Source organism: Typopeltis vanoorti, chromosome 3, assembly GCF_054136105.1.
Source record: "Typopeltis vanoorti isolate ZY-2024b chromosome 3, IOZ_Tvanoo_1.0, whole genome shotgun sequence".
In the NCBI taxonomy this organism is placed as follows: domain Eukaryota; kingdom Metazoa; phylum Arthropoda; class Arachnida; order Uropygi; family Thelyphonidae; genus Typopeltis; species Typopeltis vanoorti.
In genome coordinates this window covers 58731230-58754608 of record NC_143551.1, presented here as the reverse complement: position 1 = coordinate 58754608, position 23379 = coordinate 58731230, and the positions used below count along the sequence as shown (strand labels likewise).

At 35.9% G+C, this 23379-nt stretch overlaps 1 protein-coding gene across 2 annotated transcripts in view; it reads left to right on the top strand.

The window, feature by feature from the left end:
• Positions 1–23379, top strand: part of LOC150108178 (TNF receptor-associated factor 3-like) — a 396437-nt gene that overhangs the window by 67415 nt on the left and 305643 nt on the right. Inside the window, exons 4-5 of one of the 2 annotated variants that reach the window (XM_090415632.1) lie at positions 5821–5982; positions 19864–19938. In XM_090415632.1, coding sequence (XP_090271758.1) covers positions 5821–5982; positions 19864–19938 — 237 coding nt within the window. The remainder of the gene's footprint in view (positions 1–5820; positions 5983–19863; positions 19939–23379) is intronic. The other variant, XM_090415633.1, reaches the window with a different exon arrangement.

Sequence of the window (23379 nt, the reverse complement as noted above, 5' to 3'; positions counted from 1 at the left end):
TTTGTTGTCTTTATATGTACGTTGTTGTTCAATTTCAAGGAGACGTTGTCACTGAAATCTTTTGAATTTGAATCCAATAATTTTTTAACATCTTCTGCATCAATACCATTAAAACCAAGGTCTTCACCAATTGCAATGATTTCTTCAACCACATTGTTCACAGGAATTTGAAAATCACCCAAGTTATTAGATCATTCTGCAAAAGGTTTTTCCAAATAGCTCTCATGCAGCTAGAAGACACTTGCTCCCACGAATTGTGAATGTTTTCAGTTGCATGTTATGTTAAAATTTTTCCAAAATTCTTGGAGCCTAATCGCATTTCTCCCATTGTTTCTACCGCCTTTGAGAATGTCTTTTTAAGAAAATAGGCTTTGAAAGTTGCAATGACGCCATGTCCATGGGTTGCAGCAGTGATGTCGTATTTGGTGGAATTTTGGTAAATTTAAAGGCTCGTTAATTAAAACTCTTGCCGCGTATATAAAGGGATTGTCACAATTAATTTTTCCGCCTTTAATCAAATCCCGCATTAAGCAAGGGATACCTGTATATCATTGATATAGTTCATTGTGTGAAAGGAGATATTCAGTTGTTTGTCGATGGTGCTAAATTAGGAAGAGCAATGTTTAATGAAGTTCTAGTGTGATATTGTTACAAGAGGATTTGAATAGGTTAGTACTCTGGGTCAAAGAACGGGAATGTCATTTCAATGTTGCCAAGTGTAAAATTATGCACTTTGGCGAGAAAAGAAGAAATGATCTTTACTATATCGGAGGAACTTTGCTTCAGGAGGTGGAGGAGGCAAGGAATCTGAGAATCTTGTCAGATAGGGAACTGAAGTTTAGGTGACATGTTGCAAAAATTGTAAGGATTACCCAGAAAATTGTGCTATAATGTGAACAACCCTGGAGATGATAAGGAAGTGATAGTTCCGCTGTCTAACACACTAATCAGACCTCGCTTAGACATTATATGCAACTTCTGCTCTCCTACACTTCCATCTCTCTCTCTCTCTCTCTCTCACCCTGAAGGCACCACTCCACTGTTACTTAGCCCAAAGATAAAGCTGATCTCCTGGCATCACTGTTTTCCTCAAACTCCTGCAGGAGGCAAATAATCTGGGAATCTTGGTGGATAGGGAACTGAAGTTCAGGGGACATATTGCAAAAGTTGTAAGGGTTATCTAGAAAATGGCTGCTATAATGCAAAGAATGCTGACATGCACAGATAAATAGGTGATAGTTACATTGTATAAGGTACTAATTAGGCATGACTTGGATTTCCGTGCATAGATCTGGTCACCTGGCTTTATTATTATTATTATTTGACACCTCCAGGGAGTCCAAAGACTCATCGAGGGAGGGCACCTGCTGTACAAACTCTGTCTCAATCACTCAATCCACCAACTGACCACAACTACCCCAGTGCCATCTACCACCAACCACCACCACCACTAGATCCATGCCCACACCAGGATTCGAACCCGCAGCCTTTTGGCTGGAGAGCAGATACACTAACCACTTGGCTAACCAGGATGGTAATATGGAAATTGGAAAGAGTGCAGAGTTGAATAATCAAGACTGTCTCAGGAGAGGTTATCTCTGGAAATTATACAAAGGTCATGTGAGAGGAAGTCAGAAGGAGATTTTTTGTTGGCATGTAGTTAATGAGGGGAATGCATTGTGAGAGTGAATGGTGAATACTTCAACATTGAATGTGTTTAAGGTAAGGTAGTTTAGTTATTGTGATCTGCAAGTGTTCAACTTCTGCAGTGATTCTTTGGACTCTATGGAAGCTTCAAAGTAATACTAATATTATATATTTGATGACACGAGCTTTTCCTGTTATTGGATATTTAGAAAAAAAACTTGTATGATTATGAAGTCGACAGGGAACAAAAAATAGAATAAGATCTATTTATTTCTGAAAAGCCATAACTAGTTTCTTCTTGCTAGAAGACTTTATTGGGTGCATGACATAGAAGAGTAAAAAATCAGGTAAAAAAAAATCAAGTAATGTTGACAGAGTTATCAACATTACTCGAGTGCAGCTGCCATAATATTATATAAAAAATCAATTGCTGTCATTTGAAGGAATTCTTTATCTCACTACATTGTTGAATGAGGTCATCATCTCATATATGCAGTTATTTATTTATTTGTATGGAGTTCCTCCTGTTCTTCCACTCTTAGGGCTGGTTGAGCCCTCCTAATGAAGGGAGTAAGTATGTATTTTATAACTGTAAATCTGTGCGTGTGTTCACGAGCCAGTTTGTCTGTTCCGAGGGACAAAAACCTGAGTTTCCGGGTGAAAAAATCCTTTAGTCGAAAGAGATCAGATAAAGTTCCTCACACCATGGACAGGAATTGAACCCAGGTTTTTCCAACCAAAGGGCTTCATCTATACCAGTGGTTCCCAAAGTGGGCGGTTGATTACTTAAGGGGGCACTAAGAGGCAAGCAGGCAGCAGGGGGACACTGAAGGTATGCTGCAAAATGCTGAAATGTGCAATAATTAACTGTAGCTGTTTGATTATTATTGTTATTATTGTTATTGTTGTTTTCAAGACATTTTTTGTTGTTTTCCAAGACATATACTATTTCCAAGACATTTTTCGAATTTTTTTGTTGGTAATTTCTGAAGTGGTCCTTTTTTACCTTAATAGTATTGAGTGTGTTATAATGTATTTTCCCATATTCTTATTTACTGAACAAAAATGTGAAGCATTTAGCTATGTAAGTGTTGTGTCACAGCTTGGCAAATTATAGGTTCTGTTATTGTGTGAGGATATAAAGATAAAGATTATTATTTATAAAAACTGCTTTCAAATATGTATATACACTTATTTCTGCATGTTCCAGAATAGAAATGGCAGATGCAGATACATCAAAGAAGAAATGTAGGCAGTATAGCTTTGAATACCTAAAATATGGATGCATACCAGCACCAACAAACTAGCAGCTGCCAATGTGCCAATTTGTGAAAGGGTCTTCTCAAATGAGGCCATGAAGCCTTCCAAAATAATTGAACATTTGAAGAAGGTACATCCTGACAAGGCAAGTAGATCAAGGATTTACTTTCATTGGAAGTTCCAGATTAGATAATAAATCCATTTTCCGATACTGAGGTAGTGGGAGCCATGGAGGAAAAACTAATTGAGCTGCAAAATGACTTTGAGCTGATGCCAAAATTTAAGAAATCTTATTAAGAGTTTTGGTTGTGTCGAAAGAGATCTCTGCTCTTTCTGCAAAGAGATTTCAAAGCCGAACAGAGAAACTACAAGAGTTTCATGCCGAATGTAGAAACTATAAAAGTTTTGGCAGATCCAAGGGTAAGCAAACCTTTCATCACAGGAGCAACTCATGGTAAAGATGGAGTAAGCTCTGATCACTATCCTTAGTATTTCCCATAATATAAAACACATCTCCTAGTGGACATGTATGATGTTATGCATGCCCACTAGGAGATGTCTTTTACATTATGGGAAATACTAAGGATAGTGATCAGTATTACTTCACTTTTACTACGAGTTGCTCCTGCCATGAAAGGTTTGTTTACGCTTTGATCCACCGAAACTTTTATAGTTTCTATATTTGGTATGAAACTTTTGTAGTTTCACTGAAACTCTTATAGTTTCTCTATTCGGCTTTGAAATAATGGGATTCAATGCCGAATAGAGAAACTACAAGAGTTTCAGTGAAACTACAAAAGTTTCATACCAAATATAGAAACTATAAAAGTTTCGGTGGATCAAAGCGTAAGCAAACTTTTCATGGCAGGAGCAACTCGTAGTAAAAGTGAAGTAATACCGATCACTATCCTTAGTATTTCCCATAAACGTGGAGATTTAAGACTACTGCTAAGTTATATTAAACCAGACATAGGAAAACTATGTCTCCATGAAGTCCATTCACTCCATGAAGCCCATCCATCACATTAAGGATTTTCAAAACATTCAAGTCAATAGCTGCTATTGAATAGCCTTATAATACAATGTTTTATTAGATTTTAATGTAAAGTTTCTATTAAGTTAAATGCGTTTTTTTTGGATTTAAAATAACTTTAAATTATAAATTAATATTTGTTTTTAAAATGTTATTACCGTTCCTCTGTGGGTTGTGTGAATCGCTTTTCTGAATGTAGGGTGGATTCAGGTAAGACACGGGGGCACTGACGATGAGTTTATGGATTCGAAGGGGCAGTGGCCCGAAAAAGTTTGGGAACCACTGATCTATACCAACAGAGCTACAGAGGCTCTGTATATGCAGTAGGTAAATAGCAAAGGGGTAACAGTCAGAAAGGTAGCTAAGATTGATATTAAGGTGGACAAGGTTGAGAAAAATTTCTGTTCATTCCAAAATTTTTATTTCAAGCTCATCATAGTATCATATGATTTCTAATCTATCCCAGTTCACTTGGTGTGTTGTGGATTGATTGTCGTTGGGATCAGCAGAATTAAGAGCATGACTGGATAGAGTTGAGACCCTAGTTCTACCATAGGTTATGTCTCTAACATTCTTTTCTGTACAAAATTGATTGAGAAGCTCAATTGATTTCTCTGTTTGCCTGTAATGCAGGATATTGCAGGCTACACCAAAGATTGTACACACCTGGATACTTTGTTTGGTTTTGTTGGGCAAAGCAAAGATTGAAGTTTTAGGAGAGTGAATAAAGTATGGATCATATATTTCATGAGAATTTTTACCAACATGATGTAGTGGAGCTGACATACAGAGAAATAAAGCTTTTTGCATCATTGTTATTTTAACATGGCATGCAAGTGGATTAAATAGGAGTTAAGAAGTGATCTGTTTACAATAACCATTCTTTTGAAAAGTTGAAAAAAGTGACTTTAATTCCTCATGATTCCTTCCTCTTGCTGATGAGGTACATGCACAGGTTCCCAATGTAGAAATGATACCAAGCTTTTGGGGTGGATAATGATGAACTTTGTAAATGGTTCTCTTCCTTTTCTAGGTAAACATTCAGAAAAGGAAGAGAACCATTAACTTTAGCTCCGTGGTCAATTTTATATTTGGGTGGTGATTGTTGAGATAGTTCAAGAACTCTTGGAATGAGTCTAGACCATGGCTCCAAATCAAGAAAACATTATCGATATATCTCTTTCACAGTCTTATTTTAATAGAAAGGTATTCATGGCCTTTTCTTCAAAGGCTTCCAAGTATATATTTGATAGCAGATGAGACAGAGGGTTATTAATGGCCAAGCCAAATTTCTGTTTGTAGATAGCATTTCTGAACACGAAGTAACCTGAATTTATTCAATAAATCAAGAATATCTTTCTAGATAACTTGTCTTGTAAAAGAACTAGTCTTTGATGGGCATATTAGTAAAGAGGGAAGTTGAATCAAAACTAACCATAATTTCATCCATCGAAGATGTATGTCTTTAATTATTATTATTATTATTACGACACCTCCAGGGAGTCCAAAGACTCATCGAGGGAGGGCACCAACTCCACAACTCTTTGTCTCCACCACTCAATCCAACTATAATGAACTGCTCTACTTTCATCAACTACACTAATGCCATTTACCGCTGACCACTATCACTACTATTTTCACAGACAATCACAAACATCCATTCCCACGGTGGGATTTCAACCCGCAGCCTTTTGGCTGGAATGCTATCTGCTCGGCCAACTAGGCCGGCTAATCATATACAAAGAATACAAAGTGTTCAGAATACTTAATATAGGGGTTTGTAGAACCTGTTAAGTCTTTTAATAATTTTGCCACTATATATATATATATATATATATATTTATTTATATAATGCATTAAAAGGTACAATTTTACTTTAGCATCACACAAAAGCATGTACCTTCAGAGTTGTCTCCTGTTCCTTTGGTTGTGATCAACAAATTCCTTATAAGAAGCTGATTTCTCACATGGAAAATGAATGTGAATTTCGTGTCACTCACTGTCCATTGTGTCAAGGAGAAATTGTGGTCAGTGAAATGGCAGTAAGTATCCTGGTTAATTTGTTGTAAAATATTACATAGAGTGTAAACTGATGTCATAGCTAGTTCTGATTTATTATTATCACATGACACCTCTAAGGAATCCAACTGTGGCTACTTTTTTGCCTAAGTGTTTTTTGAGTATTATTGCTATCCCTGCTTTTCCTTTTTCTCTTCCGGAGAATATTATCCTGTATTTTTTCGGTCCAGAAATCACCTTGATCTTGCCATCTTGTTTCACATATTCTCAGTATGTCTATATTAAGCCTCTTCATTTCCTTTTTGATGTTTTCAAGTTTTCCTATTTTTAAGTTAAGGGGATAATAAATCCCGTATTATTTTACAGACGGGTACGAAACTCGGAGATCGAAATCTAAGAGTTTCATGCCGAAGAACTATCGGCGAGTCCAAGCGTAAGTCATCACTTGGGTAGTACAACACTATTGCAACTCGTATCAAAGGTGGAGCAAGCCCCATTACTATCCTTAATATTTTTTCATAATGTAAAACGCAGCTCCTAGGAGATGTATTACTGATTTACATTATGAGGAGAGGTCACTACCCAGATCAGTTTCGACCTTTATTGAGGTCTCATCAGTGAGTAGGTAGACCTGGAATATCAAAGTTTAAGTGAACCGAACTTTCATATACCCCTACTAACGAATTGCCAGACCAGTGTACCCATATATTATTATTACTATGATAAAGAGCCAAGAGGCTATTTTTTTTTTCTTTTTCCGGTGACTTAAATTAAGTTAGGGGAATAATAAATCCCGTATTATTTTACAGTCGGGTACGAAACTCGGAGATCGAAATCCATCGAAATCTAAGAGTTTCATGCCGAAGAACTATCGGTGAGTCCAAGCGTAAGTCATCACTTGGGTAGTACAACACTATGGCAACTCGTGTCAAAGGTGGAGTAAGCTCCATCACTATCCTTAATATTTTCTCATAATGTAAAACGCAGCTCCTAGGAGATGTATTACTGTTTTACATTATGAGGAGAGGTCACTACCCAGACCAGTTTCGACCTTTATTGAGGTCTCATCAGTGAGTAGGTAGACCTGGAATAGCAGGGGTATATGAAAGTTCGGTTCACTTAAACCTTGATATTCCATGTCTACCTACTCACTGATGAGACCTCAATAAAGGTCGAAACTGGTCTGAGTAGTGACCTCTCCTCATAATGTAAAACAGTAATACATCTCCTAGGAGCTGCGTTTTACATTATGAGAAAATATTAAGGATAGTGACGGAGCTTGCTTCACCTTTGACACGAGTTGCCATAGCGTTGTACTACCCAAGTGATGACTTATGCTTGGATTCGCCGATAGTTCTTCGGCATGAAACTCTTAGATTTCGATGAATTTCGATCTCGTACCCGACTGTAAAATAATACGGGATTTATTATCCCCTTAACTTAATTTATGTTGCCGGAAAAAAAAAATATCCTCTTGACTCTTTATTTTCCTATTTTTAATAGGGTTTTCACATTCCATGTCCCTATGTTTGTATAATTTTTCTGCTTCTTTCTGTCTGTATGAGGGTTTTGCTGGTTTATGACCTGAGAAGCCTAATGTCTTTCCCTGCCAGGCATGACTCCTCTCATGAAGGCTCCATTGCTGATCTCATTTTGATTGTTTCTAGTTTCCATGCTGCTTTTCTAATGATATTAATGTGGTAGTTTTCCTTGCTCTCCACATCACAGTGTTATAACTTTTAGTCCTATAAATTGTTTCTGGTTATGAGCCTTTCTAATATCAGTTGTCTTCAGCTTCAGGCCATTACTGGTAGTTGCTGCTGATACAAACTCTGATACAAGCCCATTACCAGGGTTTGTATCAGAGTTTCCCTCTCCTAGGTATCTCTCTTAGTCTTGCTCCTACCCCACAAAGACCTGTCCAGCTTGGGTGGGCCTTCTGGTGGTTGCACTACTGGTGGCATAGCTCTCGGGGTTGTCGAAGCATGCAAGCCCCACCGCCATATCAGGATGGAGATAACATTGGAGGGGGGGTATAGATAGGTATTGTGTGAATAATGATTTGTTTGGGTCTCCCATGATGAGTCTTCTGACTCCATGGAGATGTCCATAATAATAATAACAATATAAATTCATTCATTTGACCAGCATTGTTTATTATGTTATCTGTTTCAATATTAAATTTGTCATTTTCAATAAACTTTGTGCATAAGCTGTTGTTTTACTTGTCCTGAAGGTTTCCCATTCATGATGCAGCTGTTGTTTTCAGTTTTCATAGTCTTTGTTTTTTATAACTGATTTTCAAACACAAACTTGTAGTGGATTTAATTAAGAGTAAACCTATTGCCTTTGAAATGTATAAAGGGAGACATTGAAATGTATAAATAATTATTTCAGTGTTTATAATTTTTTTGTTTCACTATATTACAAGTTTTAATTAGGCTGAATTTGGTGTATTCTTCATTGATTTGGCTACTTAGCTTTTGAGACATTGAACAGATGTTGGAAACAGGTCTCTCTCTAGAATGCTGGATATGAGGGTATATTGTAGGATTGCCATTTATAGAACTAGTTAATTGGAGAAAGAGGATTGATACGATAGAGATGTATAAGTTGGTAGTGGGGTTAGGTTAATGAAGAAGAATTATTTGTAGCGTAGACGGTGGTGAGGTTTTTTGCTTGTAGAGTGTTATAACTGCTGAACACTTAATGAGTTTAAGGTGTATTACAATGAACATTATTTTAATTAGTCATGACTTATTGTAATGATAAGCTTAACCAGAAATTTCAGGAGTAGTAATATGAAGTCAGTGGTTAATGATAGACATTAATGATGAGATCGGCAGGATATTGGTTTCAGGTACATGACAGGGTGTGATGTTTAGATGTGAGGATTATGTGAGCAAGATGGTTATGAGCAAAGTGTCCAAGGATTTGAGGTTAGGACAGTTACTCAATATATTCTCAAATGATCATAATCCCATCATTGCATTCCCAATAAGTATCCTCATAGATACACAGGATGCTATTATTATTTTTTGTGGATATCTGCATGGAATCAACGACTCATCGCAAGAGGCCAAATCTAAAAAAGTTGTTCATATACTTATCATACCTCTCCTTGAATTTATTTGCTGATGAAGCACACAATCAACTCTGACAACGCCATTCCACATATTCACCACCTTCAAGCAAAAAATCTATTTCTAACACCTTTGATAACCACATTTTTACACTTCTTGTTTTCTCCCTTCCTACAATGTATTGAAAAAAAAAGTCTTCAGTGTCAGTCCTATAAAATCCCTTTCATAACTTACATGTTGCTATCTTATCCCTTTCAAATAGTTTTTGTAACCACAGGCTTTCAATCTCTCCTCATAATGAGAATTCCATAAATCTGCCGCAATTTTGGTCACTCGCCTCAATCTTCTCTATCCCTTCCTCATGCCCATTGACTCCACGTCACCAAATATGGATACAGTAGTCCAGATATAGTAATATTAAAGCCTTATAAAGAGGAGTATAGTCTTTCTATCCCTGCTTGTCAGTGTGTTTTTTCAGCAATCACTTAATCTAATATCCCTCTAAACTTTAATTTCCTGTCCATTATCACTCCCCAGATACTTGGCCTCAATTTTCTGCAGTTTGGCTTCATCAACCACAGCATGTGATCTATTTATACCAAAGTGCACGACACCAAAGTATCGTGCACTTTGGTATAAATAGATCACACGGTGATTTGGTATAAATAGATCACACGGATTGTCTGGATAATCTATAAATAGATTATCCAGAAATAGATTGTCTGGATAATCTATAAATAGATTATCCAGACAATCAAATACATGCACATTTGGCTTATTAAAGAGTGATAATAACTTCCCTATCCCTGCTTGTCAGTGTATTCTTCAGCATTCAGGTAATCTGATGAGCTATTTTTGCCACCTTTGCAACATGCCCTAATGTTTAAAAACTTCAACTCTGTATCCACAGTCATCCTCAAATCCCTGGCCTCATCATTCTTCCAGTCTGGTTGCATCCCAGTTCCATTAATGCAATATACAGCCTTGATCTCTTCATTTCAAAGTGCATGATGTTATGCATTGCCACATTAAACTCACAGATATTAAATGTTGCTCTTACAAGTTTTGAGCCTTCGGAAAACAATTGGATATTTCCTCTTAAATCATTTCCTGTATGATCGATGTACAAATTAAATAGCAATGACTCAAGCACAAAGCATGGTGCACCCCCTAGTTACCCATTTTCTCCTGGATTCATTTCTCCCATAATTTACTCTTTGATATGTGTATCTGTCTTATCCATATCACCAGCTTCATAACTAATCCCATTTGCTGCACTTTATGTAACAGATGCATGTAATATTCTTTCAAATGTTTTCATAAAATAAAGCATTATCATCTTGTAGCCATTTCTTTTATCCAACTTAGTCATTGCTTTATAATAAGAAAGCAGGTTGTTAAGTTCTGAATGAAACAAAAAATTAAATTAATTTACGTTTCCTTCAGACTTAACATGGGGTTACATTTAGTATATTCTGATATATCAATTATTGATATATCAGAATATACTAAACTCTTGTAAATTACAAAAATATTACTAAACTGAGAATCTTTCATTTAATTATGTTATAATGTAAAGTATTGTGAATTGCTAAATTGCTTAAACCTTACTGCTTAAGTGTAAGTACTTATAAATTGTTGGGAGAAAGAGATAATCCGATTAAATAAAAGTGGCCGGAATCAAAACACGTGCAACAAAGAGTACATAGAGGTGCACCCTTTTTGGTAAGCAAGTAGTTCCCCCCCCCACACACACAGACATACGCTCGGAAGAGTAAGTACGCTAAGAATTGCGTGTGTGCAGTGCCAGAATAGCTTTCTAAGGCTTATGCTCGCTTACGCTCTGGATCCTTTGCTCTGAGTCTTACTCTTATGCTGTTGTGTGTGGAGCCTCCTTGTGGCGTCCTCTCGTTCCCCACGGATTTGAGACAATGACTGAGGAACTTGGATTGCCGTGGATTTCCCTGAAAATTTACTGGTCGGCGACAATCCCAGCAGAAGATATTCACCGATGCTTATGGAGATATCGTTATGATGTTGAGCGAGTTCACCAGAGAACAACGTCTACCTATTTTCGACGGCAGAAGTAAGTGCAGATTGAACCCTTGAAGAATGCCTCAGAAAAAGCAGAAGGAACGTGGAGTCGAAAGTAATTGTCCAGATGAGATATGTAAGGTGGCCAGATAGTTCCCCAGCAATTGGTAATGTACAGTCTATGTTTTTTTATGTGTATATGTGTATTAGAAGGATATCTGTAAATTTTAGGAAGGACTCTAGAGAATGTTTCTTTTAATGATTGAATAAGTTATGAGAATTTTGTGAGAGAAATTGTATGAGAGCATGTGAAGCTAATTTAATAATTCAGTTAACAAATGTCTTTAGTATTGATGAATAAGTGTAAATTTTCAAGTTTTAATTGTGAACCATAAATGAAGTTCATTGTCTTGCATGCTAAAATAGATATAGAGAATCTGATTAATTAGTGCTCATTCATTAGCAATTGTAGGATACTTAATCAGAGCATATTCATAATGTGTAAGGTGTTTCAATTGAATTAAATGTTTTGTTCTTTTTGTTTAACTGATGACTGATTTTCTTCTCTATTGCACTTGCTCATAAAATACGGACCACAGCGAGAGATTAATTTATAGAGAGACTACAACTGCAAACGCAACTCTTAGTAAAATAAGATTGTATGCTAAACTGTGTTTTGGATTCAGGGTGGCGCAGTGAAAAATAAATTTTCCTTGAATCCGAAAAAGGAATTAGAACCAGTGTGGAGACAAAGGAAGTGGCATTGACCATTAGTATTCCCTTTGTTCCCCAAACCACTAGCATCAGTCTTATAAGTAAAGATCAGCCAAGAGAGATATTGAAGTTAAGAGAATTAAGGTTTTAAGAGAGATAAAGTTTTATTATAGAAGAGTTAAGCAATATTTAAGATTTAAGATAAGAAAGAGTACAACTTAGAAAGAGAAAGTATTAAGTAAAGAGAATAAAAATTTTACAATGGCACAATAGATAGACAGACAAGATAGATACAATATAAGATAAAATTTTACAGGATCTATGTTCACAAAATCCCCCCCCCCCTCCCATAGAGTATTATATTCTTGTTCACTCATTACTGAATTCTACCTTTTACCAACTTCTCCAATATCTTAAACCACCACTTCTGAGATATTGGTTAATATTTAGAGAATATGTAGATAGTAAGTCTGCTGTTGCACTGTAATAGAGGTGAGTTAACAAGGAGGAGGAGAACATTGATTGCAAATGAATCAATGTGCAAGTTGGGTGGAAGGAAACTTTCTTGAGATATATATCTCAAGAAAGTTTTGTCCAGAGCGTGGAAGCTCAAACTCGAGAAAACCCAAGCTATTAGGGTAGATGCACACAAGTTGTTTGTGTGCACACAGACATCCATGAGGTGAGCAAGTGTGAGAATGACAAAACAATATATAATCTGGTCTCTCAAGTGACAAATGGAATGCATAGTGAATACAAAGTGTAATGGTGGTTGGGGACTTAGGGAATGCTACTCTTTATATATCCTCCTCCCTCTTATCAGGAATAAAAGGAAGGAATTTTTGGCATTGGTTGGTGCAATATTGCCAGAAGTTATAAGAATTAGTCAGTTTGGCTGACATCAGGTGATGTTGTTACAGGAATGGAATACGAGGTACGAGGGGCATAGCATTTTCTCAAAGGATAGAGACAATAGGATGAGGGGGGAGAAGGATAGTATTACTGATAATAGCAAATGAATTGCACCCAAAAAGAGTAGGAGATCAGAAAGATAGGCATGTAGATGGCATTTCATTTGAAGCAATCTAATATGAGATAGTGGGTCATTAGGAGAAAATGGTGGAGTTGGCTGCTGTTATAGGCTGGAGGGGGGGGGGGACAGTGCAAGGGAAGATATGAATGACAGTCATCTGCAAATTAGTGCAATGAGTGTAGGTTGAGTAATTATAGTAGAGGACTTCAACTACAGAGACATAGATTACAAGGAGAAAAGATCACATGGCAGGAAGGAAATGGAATTTATTCATTGTTTATCAGACATCATCAGATGCTGCATGGTCACTCGTTTCTCAGTGAAGGGCACAAAACAGGACCACCTGTTTTGTGAGAACTGGTGTAAGGAAGGCATAGACCCTTGAGATAATCCATCCATCTTATTGAGGGTCCATCCTTTCCTCTTTTTCTAGGAACTTGACCATTTATTAATGTTTTGAGAAGTCCACCTTCCGTCCTTTGAATATGTCCAAAGTATTTCAGCTTTCTTCTGTCGATATCTTTAAATAGCCTTAAAGTTCTGATCCTTTTTAGCACCCATTCATTTAACTACCTTTTAGTATATCCAGGGCCATACTTATGCACAGGTACATGGGGGCCTTATCTGGGGGCCCAGAAAAATTAGGGCTAATTTAAGAGCCCTGGCACACTCTAGCACCTCAGGCCCTGCCTGCCTTAGGAAAAGTGTAAGTATGACCCTGAGTATATGATATTCTTAACACCACATCTCAGAAGCAGCTATCCTTTTCCTGTCAGACTTCTTCAGGTTCCAAGTCTCTTGCTGTTGGAAAACAGCTTATCCAGAATCTTCAGTTTTGTTTCTGTGGAGATAGATCGATCCTTCCCAATTTTAGAGTCTCTGACTGTTGTTTTAGCAATTCCTAAACTTCTGAACAGCAATTCTTGACATTGATAATGGATCTGAGGCACTCAGACTTGGTGACTTAATTCTTTCTCCGTTAAGGTACACTTGTTTCTTGTGAGCTTCCCTGTCTATATTTCTTTTGAGAACTATAAATCTTTGTCTTGCTATGATTGAGTTGAAGTCCTTTGTTCTTACTGATCTCATGAACTTTGTCAAGCATTTACCCTATTTCTTCCTTGTCATTACAAAGGGATACTGTATCATAGGTGTACTTCAGGTTACCGATCAATTTGCCACCTATCCTAATTCCTGTGTTAATCTCATCCAATGCTACACGCATGTAATGTTCTCAGCATAGACTAAACAAGTGAGGACTCCCTTGCTAACTTGAAGCCAATCAGTTAATCCATCACTTGTTTCTATTGTGGCTACTTGCTCACACTGTACAAGTTAACTATCAACTTGATAATGTGTTGAGGAAAACCCATTATTCTCATTACTCCCACAATATGAAATTACTTGAAACAGCATGTAATGGAGGAGAGATTCAGGATATGAGAGTGTGGGATCTTGTGTTGTGTCGACTTCCTTCTAATATATGTACCTTTTAGTCTATCATACAAATACTCGTAAGGCTCTTTCTCAGGTATCACGTGGTACCTCTGAATAACAATGGAATTGCCTCAGGGTCGAGCCAATACCAGAGTATCAGAGGTATCTGAGATCAACCTTTCCTAAAGAAGTAAGAAATTTATTTTTTTTATTGCTGCGCTACTTAGGGCTTTTAGATTAAATAAACTATATCAATCAAGAAGCGATCTCTAGATTGTATTGACCTTGCAGACGTGGCCAAAATCTCTTCTTTCTAATTTCCCGCCTAGGTTCGTATTAAGTTTTATAAGAGGTGCATTGGATTCCAAATTACAGATAGTCTTAATTGGATTCAAAAGCAAGGTTTATTGAACACTATAATTATATATATACAGTACATGTTAATTTACATGTTAGTACAGTACATGTTAGTAGAGTACATGTTAGTTTACATGTTAGTACAAGTATTTTACATTTCCACTGTTATTTACACAAACTAGTGAGTGGTCTTTTGTTGAAATTCTAGATAACTACTCTTTTTCTTTACGTTTGAAACATTTAACATATTTACAAAGCTGTAATATAATACCTAGAGACAAACACATGTATGTCTCTAGGTATTTATATTTAATTTCTTTTTCATTGGGTTATGCATGTTAAACCGTGATAAGATTGGAATTCCTAAAATCACAATTTAACACTTATCATAGGATTAGATTTGCCCATAATGAAGGTGGCCAGATTGCCTCCAGTAAAGGAGAGCGATAAAGCATCTTGGCTTGGTAGACTGCAATTATAAAGCACATATAAACACAAGAATATGTATAAAATTATTATTGTTATTACATGACATCTCCAAGGATTCCAAAGACTCATCGCGGGAGGGTACTCCACTCCACTCTGCTACACACACACTCGCATCTCACCATATCCTCTAATACTTAATTCACCTACTACACACAACTACCATCAATCAACACCATCTACTTCCCATTACCACCATGATCAAAGTATTTTTTTGTCTGTAAATTGCATGTGTTCTGATGGCTGATTTGTCTGTACATGGATGAAAAACCTGAATTTCTGGGAGAAAAAACCCCTGCTACATCCATATGAGATCGGCTAACTCACTTTCAATTGAAAAAGTCCATATAAAGATTCCTCTTGTCACAGTGAGAGTCAAACTCAGGATTTTTCCAATGACTCCTAATAATGATACTTTCTCAAATTTTTGACAGTTGTTCTGATTTAAATTTGGGTGATGTAGTATGGCTTCAGCACTCTCCTCTATGTAAGTTCCATGTGGTATTTTGAACAAGTATTTGACAGAATACCACATGGAACACAAATTGAAGCAAATGTGGATATGAAACTAATGATATGGATATGAGAGTGGTTGATGGACAGATACAGAGCAGTATATAAAGGAGTAGAATTCAGGAGAAAGCAGGTGACTAGCAGGATGCTGTAGTTTGTCTTAATCACCACTGTTTAATTTGTATGTAAATGATATCAGGATTGATTTGAAGGAAAACATTTAGCTTGCTGATGATGCAAAATTGATTATAATTTTTTCCACATTTTGTGGAAAAAATTATAATCTGTGTAACACATTGATTGAACTAATCTAGGAAATTGATGAAGGTTGGAATTTGGGGGTTTTGGAGGATAGAGAGTTAAAGTTAGAGGGCATATTATGAAGGTGTCCAAGTTAGATTATAGGATTATTTGGTTATTGAAGAACACACACTAACCAGAAAAGATAAGGGAGTTATCAGTCCTCTTTTTTTATAGCTTTGATATGATCACATCTGGATTACTGTGCTCAGGTCTGGTCACATGGATTTCTTGGGGATGAGGAAGTGGTAGAGAGGATCCAGAGGTGAGAGATCAAGACCTTGAGTGATCAATACAATGCTCCCTGTGAGTAGATTGAGGGTTTTTGAGTTGCAAAAGTTGTTTGATAGCAGAAAGGATGGGATATGGTCAAAACATTTAAGTTGCTAAGAGGGTTTTATTGGATTGATGCTGTGAAATATTTCACAGCATTGAACTATTGAGACAGAAAAAAGGGGATATTCCTAAAAATTGAATATTGATGGATATTGTGTGGATAGTTTAGTTTAGTTTGGATCACCCATGATGAGTCTTTGGACTTCATTGAGGTATCCATGCCATAATTATTAATAATAATAATAATTTGTTAAGTCTGTCTTGTAATCCCTTTTATGCAGTAGACCTATTTTGTGATCTTTTCCATGTTGGTGCCTTACATAGCTGAAACTTAAATTAAATAACTTGGTCAGAGGAGTTACCAGTTCCCTTGCACATTCTGTTAATACATATTCCAATATCCCATCTAATCCCATGTCCATATTTGCATTATGATAATATCATTGCAACTTTAATATCTAATCATTATGTGACACTTTCTCAAATGCCTTTGCAAAATCCGGAAGAAATATAAGATAAAGTTAATGTTAAGGTAAATAATTTTTGTGAATTTTTGAGCATAGAAAGAGAATTGTAATTTTAATTTATTAACCTAGTATATAGTTGGTAATCCTTATTTTGACGATTTTAATAGTGTAATTTTTATCAAATGCAAAAATTTTTTAAAAAATCATCGGTGTCCTCCTGTGATGAATTTTTGGACTTCTTGGAGGTATCACATAATAATAATAATAATAATATTTTTTTTTTTTTTTTTGTAATAACATTTTATTTATCATCTTACAGGGCATTTACATATATACACATATTTACATATATTCACATATTACATATATATATAAGTATTACAGTGAATTTCATACAAATTTTCCGTTTTTTTTTGTATTCTAAAATGCGTTAATAATAGTTACTATGGATGGTAATTTATAGTTTGCAATTGGGTAAGGTTACATTTTTTTAACAGCATTTATAGTATAACAGTAGGTTATATATATTTTACAATTTTTGCTTTTTAATGTTTTTAACTGCTGTAATGATACAGTACTTCAATGTAATAAATATATATATATATATATATATATTTTTTAAATCTTGGTTGAGATGTAATGTCTCTGCTTGCATCCTTGAAGCTTTTTAATGAGCTTATCAGAGGATGACACCGGTATATGTGTATTTTTTTCATTTTTTTATTGATTTGATTGCTGTTTGGAAGTAGGCTGATGTTTGGGAGGTCAAGTGAATGATCTGAAATGTCTGATCAAAGTGAAATTGCCGGTATGTTCTGGTGTTATTGCATCTGTCTTGGTGGTTCACTTTCATTTTTATTGTGGTCTTCTTTTTGAACTAATTAGGAGACTTTTTTTTTTCACTGTGGCAGCCTTTCTTTGTCTTCTGAGCTTTTAATTTGTATCAGTTTTGAAGTTTGTGACTTTCTCAAGAATATCTTGGCATCTCTGATCCACAAAAATTGGTAATTTTTTTTTTTTTACTTTTTTTGCTTGGTACAACAGATTCTGGTTGAATGGTGTTAAATATTCGGATAGGAAGATTGGTGTGTTGCCTTGCAATGCGTTCAAGTCCTTGGCAACTGGTTTTTTTTCTGTCTGCTGGCTTTTATAAGATTGTCTCTTGTGGAATTGCTTGTAAGACGAACTTTGACTGGTGCAGTTTGTGGGAAGCCTTGTTTTTTGCTCTTCCTCGGAATCCGATTTATGGTCTGAATGTCGTTAAGCTGTAGGGGGATGTCAATTGCATGGCTTAATTTTAAAACTACGTCTCTGAGGTTTTCTGTAGGTGCAGTTTCAGGAAGACCATTTATGATAAGATCTTCTTTATGTTGTTGCTGATTTAAAAGTTCGTATTGTAGTTTTAGAGAATGAAGTTCTTGACGGAGTTCGGATGTTTCTGTCATCAAATTGTGTTGCCTGTCATTTAGGGCGTTAATGCTGATTTTGATGTCTTTTACTTTGCAACACTTCTATCACTGCTAAATTATTATGTTTGACCAAATCTTCATATTCGCTAGTTTTTTTGTTATTTGTTCATTCTGTTTGTCAAAGAGTTCTTGCACAAGATCTACTAAGCTGGGTTTTATAGTCTCTAGACCGTTTTCTATTAGTATATTTAAAGAGTTGAAATTATAGGACTCACCTGCATTTTTTTGTCTGTTCAGTTTGTCATCTGATTTTGCCTCCGGTATAATCAGCTGCGTCGTAGGTGCAGCTTTCTTTGTTCCTCCTGCAGATTACACACTTCCAATCCTTGTGTGTTTCATTGGTTTTACATTACCAGGTTGTTTCTGAAAAGCCAGCACATTTTATGTGTAGAATCCTACTGCATTTCGTACAGGTTATTTGATTTCCATCGGACAATAAATCCTCCATTTGATACACTTCATGACTCACCTTTCTTCCTTTGAGCAATTGCGGCATGATTCTAAAGATGCGACGTCCTTTGTTCTTCGCTCGTTGTTGACCGCGGTCCTCTCTGTTCACTTTTCAACACTTCAAAATTTGGTTTCTTCTTAGCTGGTTTCGGTGAATTTTATATCACTGTCTTCGGCATGACTGGTAGAGTTACTTGGGAATACTTTCACATTAAAAACAGGAGTTGGAACCACTTTAAAACTATAAAAAATGGAGGCAGCGATATCACCGTGTGCCCGTTCATATGCCTACACAGTGTCCTCTTTATAATAATAATAATAATAATAATAATGATAAATTTATAAAAATAAATGTTTACATTGAGATATTGATGAGAGTATTATATATGTTAGAATAGTGTATTATTTTGGTACATTGTTATTTTTATTTGTTTCTTAAAGCAGTTGTTGATTTAATTAGTGTTTCATTATTGAATGTTAAGAAAGGATGTTTAAAAATTCGCCTAAATATAAAAATGGCTCATAAGATTAGCATATTGCTAAATCATAGTAAGAATACGTAGAATTATTAGGCAATAGGTAGGCTTGCTTGTTGTCTGATAAAGTGAAGTAAAGAATTCTTTACTTCATTTCCATCACCACCACAGCCTGCAGATTTCTTGGATGCAGAGGACAAGATGTATTATTATTATTATTTGACACCTCCAGGGAGTCCAAAGACTCATCGAGGGAGAGTGTGCCAACAGCATCGAGTGATTGTTCCCCTTCCAACTATTAACCGCGCTCAAACTTACTTAACTGAGCCAGTGTTCAAAAGTTGACTCTACGTGGCAAGAAATTTGTAAATTTTGAATTATATTTGTATAAATTGATCTTACTGTAATTTAGAGATACAAATGTTTGACATTGCATTGCTCAATTACATGCACACCATTGATGTGATATAGATTTTGGAACCTCTTGTGTGTGAAATTAATATAACTAAAGATTCTTTGCATCCTACAGGGATTTGAACCCACGTCATTTTAACCAAAGCGCATCATTGAAACGGACTGAACTACTGATGCTCATAGTTGTTATTATAAATGATATTTGTGCAGTAGATATTTGCTATGAATGCTGTTATAAAATATATTAGTAGCATCAATAAGAAAATGTAAAGCCCTTAAAATAGTAGAGTTTGAGTGTGTCTTTCTCCTTCTAAGCTACATTTTTTACATTTCAGAATCATGAAAAGTGCTGTCCAAGGAAGACAGTTTTGTGTCCTTATTGCAGTGAAGCAAATATTATACAAAGTGAGGTATGTAGGTATGTATAGAGCCTAAAAAACACTTTGCATAAAAAAGAATCTAGTTAAAAACACTAAAAAACACTACTGAAATAAATTTAAGCATCACTAAGAGCTTTTGAAAATTTCAGCAATGTGCAGATTTTTGAATTTTTACATTTGTCAGGAATAATTGTTTTTGAATTTCTTTACTTCAGTTATTTAGAAATTTTGATTGACTAGTTATCTAAGTCAAAAAGCTGCATGGTGTTAAAATTTTTTAAAGCCTGTGCTGGGCCCTTGACACTTAAATTCTTCTTTTTTTCACAAATCTAGGCCAAGCAGCTTGTTTTTCTCTTCCCAGTGTTTCATTGGTCTGTTTCTCACAGATTAACATTATAACACAAGGAAATAGCCATATAATCCTTTGTTTGTGTTCTATTTTGTATTCAACTGCCTGATGCCACTGATGAATGATGATCTACCATTTTCAGGTTGAAATATATGACTATTAAATATATTATTTACTCTTTTCCTTATGTTATTGTGCTAATTTGTGAAACCTTATGGCACAAGTAAGTATCACTGAAACAATTGGTCTACCTCTTTTCTTCTCTTTGGTTTGTAACTCATCTTCCTGAGTATTCTTTCATATGGCATTCATACTAGATGCTCTTTTCTTTCTTTCTTTTTTTTTTTGGTTTTTTCATTTGTTTCAATTATCGGTGTCTTTGTTTCCAAACATTTTCCAAACAATTGGAGAGACTGACTGTAAGTGAGCAAGAGGTGTTTGGGGAGTTGAGTAAACTAGATGTAAATAAGGCTGTGGGACTTGATAATATATCACCGCGTATTCTGAAGGAATGTGCCAGAGAGTTGACACCTGCCTTGACATATTTTTTTAATACGAGTCTTGCACTTGGTCAAGTCCCTAAAGAGTGGAAGGAGGGCAAGATTGTGCCACTTCATAAAGGAGGTGATCGAACTCAAGCATCAAACTATAGGCCTATCTGTGTGTCGGGTGTTGTGGTTAAGTTGTTGGAGAAGCTTGTGAGAACTAGAATCCAGAGTTGGGTTGACAACAATGGTATAATCTTTGATGGACAGCATGGATTTGCTAAAGGGAGGTCGTGTTTTAGTAATCTACTTACTTATTACAATAAAGTGACTGCTTCCTTGGACAGAGGAGAAGGATACACAGTAATATACTTGGATTTCGCAAAAGCTTTTGATAGAGTGCCTCATGATAAGTTGACAGTCAAACTAGAGCAGATGGGGTTGGATATTAGATTAGTGCATTGGATTGGAGACTGGCTATCTGATAGGTATCAACAAGTTGTGTATGGGGGGTGCAATATCCAGGAAAAGGAAAGTCACTAGTGGAGTGCCTCAGGGATCTGTTTTAGGGCCATTACTATTTAACTTGTATATTAATGATATTGGCGAAGATTTGGATGGAGATATTCAGTTGTTTGCAGATGATGCAAAGTTGGGACGAACCATAAAGAGTAGTGAAGATGTTGTGGCCTTGCAAGAAGACTTGAATAAATTGAGTGATTGGGCAAGCAAATGGGGATGTGAGTTCAATGTTGCAAAATGTAAGGTTTTAAAATTTGGAAAACAAAGATGGGATGCAGAATTTATGCTTGGTAAGAATATATTGTTGGAAGTAGAGGAAATAAGAGATCTGGGAGTGATAGTGGATAAGGATCTAAAATTTAGGGGTCACATCGCCAAAATTGTGAAGACAACACAAAGACTTCTGGGGATGATGAGGAGGACACTGACGTGTAGAAGTAGGGAGATTCTTGTTCCATTGTATAAGGCTTTGATTAGGCCACACATGGACTATTGTGCCCAGATTTGGTCACCTGGTTTTCAGAAGGATGAAGAGATGTTGGAAAGGGTCCAAAGGCGACTGACTAAGGTAGTTTCTGACCTCTGGAATGTCGAGTATGAGGAAAGATTGAAAAGATGTAATTTGCAGAGACTAGTGGAGAGAAGGAAGAGGGGAGATATGATAGAGACCTACAAGTTGGTAAGGGGTTGCTATAGGATCAATGGTGGAGAAGTTCTACAGCGAATAGTGGGAGATCAGGAGAGAACCAGAGGTCATCCCTGGAAACTGTATAAAGAGGGTGTGAGTAGGGGAGTGAGAGGCAGGTTTTTTTCGTGCAGAGTTGTGAATGATTGGAATGCCTTGCCTGAGAGTGTGGTGTCTGCAAGGAGTTTGAATGTGTTTAAGACCCGGTATGATGAGATGTGTGTGAGATAAAAGGACCTCCTAGATGAGTCTTTGACTCCATGAGGTCTTGTTTAATAATAATAATAATAATAATTGGTGACCAACTGTTTCAGTATCACTGAAACAATTGGTCTACCTCTTTTCTTCTTCTCTTTGGTTTGTAACTCATCATCTTCCTGAGTATTCTTTCATATGGCATTCATACTAGATGCTCTTTTCTTTTTTTTTTTTTGGTTTTTTTCATTTGTTTCAATTATTGGTGTCTGGTTTAGGTCTTTCAGTATAACCTTCATTTTGCTTCTAGTTTTGTATAACCTGTTGTTCTTCTCATATATTTCTTTTTTGCTACAGTGATTATTTTCTTATCTCCTTCAATAGAAGGAGATAAGAACTTATAAGTTCCTAAAGGGTTTCTCTAAGATTGTTATGAAAGAAATTTCTTACATAATAAGCAGGGAGAGAACAAGGGGGGGGGGTCACCCCCTGGAAGGTGTATAAGAGTGTGGTTAAGTAAAGATGTGCAGACTATATATATATATATATGATGACTACTATTATTAACTCGGGGTTGGGATATGTTCATTTTTAATATAAACTGACTATAAACCCGAGAATTATAACAAATTGAGATTTATTTGCAAATGCAACATGTTTCGTCGAGATTGACTTCATCAGGCATTAAGAACATTGAAAGATATTAAAAGACACTGAAATAAACATTGAGACACTCTAAAGCTATACAATTATAAAGTTATGATATTCGACTGTAAATTACAGTTATTATGAACTTGTGCTATAGTCCGTGTTAAAGTTCTATTGTTGTACACTTGTGCGTGTGTGGAACCACGCGATCTCCAGTATCTGATAGTAGAGCTGAAAGAGTCAGGCAAATTATAGCTGAGATTATTGTTCATATGAAGAGGGTCCAAGGTGATTTCTTTTGACTCTACAATGCGGCATTCTACTCATCGTGGCAAATGTGTAGGTTTGAAGTTGTTGTCCAATTTACTTCATGTTGGTGGCTTTCATTGTTCCTGTTTATTGAAAATAATTAATTAATAAAAAAATAAATCATTACTACAGAAAGAGCGCACTGAATTTACACTAAAGCTAAACTAGATCTTTTAACGGAGAGGATTTGCGATACAAAACACAATTTATCTTTGCTTTTCACAGAAAAAACATCATTAGAAAACCAATTAGCAGCCTGCTTAGACCTTGATTCTTGG